The sequence below is a fragment of the Pteropus medius genome, unplaced genomic scaffold (genome assembly GCF_902729225.1).
Source record: "Pteropus medius unplaced genomic scaffold, Ma_sr-lr_union100, whole genome shotgun sequence".
In the NCBI taxonomy this organism is placed as follows: domain Eukaryota; kingdom Metazoa; phylum Chordata; class Mammalia; order Chiroptera; family Pteropodidae; genus Pteropus; species Pteropus medius.
In genome coordinates, this window is record NW_024340699.1 from 13,663,032 (window position 1) to 13,667,999 (window position 4,968).

At 52.8% G+C, this 4,968-nt stretch overlaps 1 protein-coding gene across 1 annotated transcript; it reads left to right on the forward strand.

Moving 5' to 3' along the window:
- Nucleotides 1-2,152: 2,152 nt before the first annotated feature.
- LOC120613695 (olfactory receptor 10AC1-like) lies at nucleotides 2,153-3,178 on the forward strand. The gene has a single exon (XM_039876361.1). It carries the CDS (start codon nucleotides 2,153-2,155, stop codon nucleotides 3,176-3,178), a length of 1,026 nt encoding a protein of 341 aa, XP_039732295.1.
- The last annotated feature ends 1,790 nt before the right edge of the window (nucleotides 3,179-4,968 follow it).

Below are 4,968 nucleotides of genomic sequence, written 5' to 3' on the forward strand. Positions count from 1 at the left end.
CAGTAGTTTGAGGGGCGTTGATGGCCTTCACTATGTTACGTGTATAGGTGCCTGGAGCAGTGATTCCACCTAGCCAGGTAAGTCTCCTTAGGAAAGGTGAACTTGGAGCAGGTTAAAGAAGCAAAGTTTTAAGGATTGGGGTGAACGAAGAGCAAGGAGAGGAGAAGCATGTGTCTCTGAGCTGAGTGAGTTAAGAGGAAGGAAGGACCATTGATCTTTGGTGTCTAGGGGAGGAGACGAATGTGATTCCGGTAATTTCTTTTTTGTCGTGGGGCAATGACCTTGAAATGATTGATTGCATTGACCCCACCTGAGACTGAAGGTAAAACTGAGGGGTCATTTTAGGGGAGGACTTGGGGCAATTGGTTGTTGTAAAGGGGTGAGTTCTCTGACTCTCTGAGATTCCAGAGACCGAAATCCAGGTTAGGGACATAATAGGGACCCTGAGAGGAGGCATATATTTGGGAGAAATGAAGATCGAGTAACTAATTCCTTCCCTTACCATAATTCAGCAAACAACAAATATGACCCAAATCTTGAATTCCAGGAGACCGAGTTTAGTGGAGTTGCCACAACGGCCGTGGAGTTAGAGGAGGACACCCCACCTGCCTGGGGGACAGGAGCGTTCGCCCGGGATGCAGTGTGCGAATTCAGCCGTGGAGGATGAACAGAGCTTTCCCGGCTTTTCCAGGTAATGTGGGGACCCCAGGGGGTTCCAGGAAATGGGGACAGGGTGTGCAAGGACAAGGCGTGCTCAGGGCAGGTGGGTCACTCACTCTAAGTCGCTTTGTCATGCAAACAAACAGCAGGAGGTGAAGCTGGAAGTCACATGTGAAGGGCCGAAGGACGTGGCGAAGCCTTTGGACTTAATCCCGAAGGTAAGAAATGGAGATAAACACAGAACTGGTGTCTTGTTTAGAAGGGTCCTTCCGGTTGGTGCTGCGAAAAACTGATTAGAAGGGAGCAGCCCGGAGGCAGGGGGACCCGTTGGAAACTGTCATAATCATTCAGGAAAGAGAAAAAGTGTCATGAGAGGGGAGAGAAGAACCTCTGGGGTCCGAGGTGTTTCTGCCAGGACGTGGTGGCCAGCTGTCCTTGAGGGTACGGGAGAGAGACTCCATCTGAGGCGACTTCCTGATTTTTACTTTTGCTCTGGGCTGGCTCCATTCACAAAAGGAGAGGTGCAGGGTTTAGAAATAATGTATTTAGTTGGGGGACAGATCGAACTGGAAGTGTTGGTGGGATAAGTTAGCGGAAATCTCAGGGTCTGAGCTAGGAGAAGAAGGTGGGTCTTTAGCTTTAGGGTTTATCATCAGAGCTTGAGCCATGGGAGTGGGTGCTCTATCACTCATGAAGGCTGCTCATCAAACGTGAGCCGGGGAGACCATCTCCCTCTGTCGTTTTTGTGTTTATTGTGTTTTGTTTTTCCCTATAACTGAATCAGAGAGAAATGACAGGCCCAGGATTGCCGTGGGTTTGTCCTTAATCCAGCTAACGGGAGGACGCAGAACATGTAAATAATCCAGAAAACAAAGCTCAGGGCAGGTGAGAAGTACACAGGATCTACCAGCAAAGAGCGGGGAGGTGAACCTCCCCGAGTGGTGCTCGTCAGGGGAGCGAGACGGCCTCTGTGAACGGGAGCTTCTAACATGCTCAAGTCCCTAATCCCTGTGGCTTTGTCTGCCAGAGTGACTGTCCCTATCACTCACAGACAGCCCACTCAGCAAAGAGGTGGTCCGGTAGAAATCGGAATCCCTTAGTGGTTTTCTGCCTAGGCGGTCAGCCCTCGTCCCCATCACTGCAGGCTGGGCACAGGTCACCTGGCTCTGCAGGTGTGGAGAGCGTAGGATTCAGAACACTGGAGGAACTAGAGGATGCGTGGACAGGTGTGAGGAAGACACCTGGGCGCTGGGAAGTGCACGGAGCACAGAAGGGAGAGTGGGCAGTGGCTCAGCACCTCTGAAGGCCTGGAGGATGTGGGACGGCAGGAAAGGAGGGGCGGAAAGTTTTGGATTGGGGAGAAGACTCTGAGTCCCCAGGGGAGGAGAGCGGGGGTGTGAGAAGCAAGGGGTGGCCCCCTAGAAGGCTGGGCGGAGGGTTCCGAGCCCAGGAGAGGCAAAGGACATGTATTTTCTGGGAAGGGTGTGTCACCATGACTATCCTCTCCAGCCTGCACACCTGTCCTCCTCCAGGTCCCAACATGAGTTATTGGTCTGAGTCAAACTGGACCGCCCCACAGGAGTTTGTCATCCTGGGCTTCTCCGGGTGGCCCCAGTGGTTGCGGGTGCTGCTCTTTGCCCTCCTCCTGCCACTCTATCTGGCCACACTGGCAGGGAACCTGCTCATCCTGGGCCTGGCCATCGTGGACCCCGCCCTGCACACTCCCATGTACTTCTTTCTGGGGGCCCTGTCTGCCGTGGAGGCGGCCTACACGCTGGTGCTGACTCCACGCATGCTTGCGGGCTTCCTCCTGCCTCCTGGGGGCCAGGCCGTGGCCCCCTCCACCTGTGCTGCCCAGATGGGCCTTTTTGTGGCGCTGGGAGGCTCTGAGTGCCTTCTGCTGGCCGCCATGGCCCTGGACCGCTACCTGGCCATCTGCCGCCCTCTCTACTACCCTCAGCTCATGACCACAGGGCTCTGCTGGTGCCTTCTCGCCTCCTGCTGTGCAGGGGGCTCTCTCCTGGCCTTAGGCCTCACCACGGCCATATTCCAGCTGCCCTTCTGCCGTGGGGGCTTAGTCAACCATGTGTTCTGCGACCTCCCGGCGGTGTTGGTGTTGGCCTGTGGAAACCGTGACCTTCAGGAGCACGTCCTGCTGGTGGCTTGCCTGCTGCTCCTGGTGCTGCCTCTGGCCCTGATCCTGCTCTCCTATACCAGGGTGCTGGTGGTCATCTTGGGAGTCGGTGGGGCCGCAGGCCGCCGCAAGGCCTTCCACACGGTGGCGTCGCATCTCACCGTGGCCGTGCTCCACTATGGCTGTGCCACGGCCATGTACGCCAGACCCCTGAGCAGCCGCTCCCTCGAGGAGGACAAGCTCGTGTCCCTCATCTACATCAACCTCACACCCTTGCTGTACCCGGCCATCTACACCCTGAGGAATCGGGACATGCAGGGCGCACTGCAGCGGGTGGTCGGCCATGGGACACCAGGGACCGCTGGCCAGGCCGATGGCCCCTAATACTGTCTTTCCTGAAATCGCCCGCTCCCATGAACCTCAACGTTCCAGAGCCATCTACGGCTCCCCAAGGCCGCCTGGACATAACCTGAGTAGGGCTTACAAGGACTCCAAAATCAGACTCCAGCCCAGTTCCTCTGCTTCTATTGACATTTTGAGCTGGATAGTCCTCCGATGTGGGAGGACGTCCTGGGCTGTGTGGGGTGTCCAGCCGCACCCCTTGTCTCTACCCACTAGATGGCAGTAGCGTGCACCACCTGGAAGTTGTGATCACCAAAAATGTCATCAGACATTGCCAAAAATCTCCTGGGGGGCAAAATCGTCACTGGTTGAAAAGCGCCAGTCTAAACTCTAGCCACAAAGTGTCTTTGAAGAGAAATGAGTACTATCGCACAATAGTCAAAAACTGAAAAGAATCCAAAAATGTTTGTGAACATGGTAGATGTAGACATCACGTGGCACAGTCATGCAATGGAATACTACACAGCAATGAACAGGAATGATCCACTGTTACCAGCAAAAAGTAAGCACAACAGAGACACACTGAGTATAAGAAGTAAGACATCAAGAGTACATACTGTATGTTTCCTTTTAAATAAAAACCCACGACAAACTATGGTGGCCGGTGTCATGATAGTGATTCCTGGGGAAGGATTTGAACCGCAGAGGGCACACGGAGATCGGCCGGGCACTGGAAATGTTCTGTGTCTTGATTTGGATAGTGATTACATGGTTTTTATGTGTGTATAACTTCATCGAGATGTATACTTAAGATCTGTGTACTTCACTGCATGTAAAATAAACTCCAGCTGACTCGAGGTATTCACAAAGTAAGACAAGCCTTCATAATTGTCATGCCTTTGCTCACGCTGTTTTTTACCCCAGGTATGCTCTTTCCATTTACAAAAATCCCTTGTATTATTCAGGGATCTGCCTAAATACCACATCTGCTAGAGACTGAAGGTTTGTGTCATCCCTAAATTCATACATTGAGCCTGACCCCCAGTGTGATGTTACCAGGAGGCGTGGCCTCTGGGCTGATGAGGCCACGAGGCTGGAGCCCTCATGGATGCAATCAGTGCCCTTATAAAGGAGACCCCAGAGTGCTCCCTTGCCCTTCAGCCATGTTGGGACACAGGGAGACGACAGCCGTCTGGGAGTCGGGAAGCAGATGCTCACCAGATGCTGAATCTTCTGGTGCCTTGATCTTGGACTTCCAGCCTCCAGAACCATGAGAAAAAATTTCCTGTTATTTTTAAGCATCTCAATCTGTGGCTTAAAAATATCAGTATTTTGACATAGCAGCCTGAACGGCCTAAGACAATACCCTTTCCTGCCTCCTCTCAGTTACAACTATTGTCTGAAATATCATTTTAGCATATGCTTCGCATCCCACCCACTCTCCCCAAAACACAACTAGACTGTGAGATCTTTAAAGCCAGATCTCAGATCTTAATCTTTTATTTCAAAATCCATGACCTTGACAGTTCTGAATACACCATAGACAAGCTCGGGGTTGTTTTGGGGTCTGTCATATCGCTATGGGGCTGGGGACACAGCTCTTGAGTCCTATCCAGGGCAAGGATCAAGAAGATTGAATCCTCTTCAGAGCCTCAGAGTCCGCGGTGAGAACCCCGGCTGGTGACGTCTGGGTCCAGCTTCCCCACAAGGAGCCCCGGAAGCAGCAGGTTGGTCGCTTGGCATAATAACTGCATTCAGAAAACTTGGGAGCCCTGATTGTACCCCATGGCCAGAGTCTCAGATACCGCGGGAGGGAACTTTTCTTAAAAGCA

Excerpts from the sequence above, each read along its gene's own strand:
- LOC120613695 (XM_039876361.1), top strand. The coding sequence starts at position 2,153 with ATGACTATCCTCTCCAGCCTGCACACCTGTCCTCCTCCAGGTCCCAAC.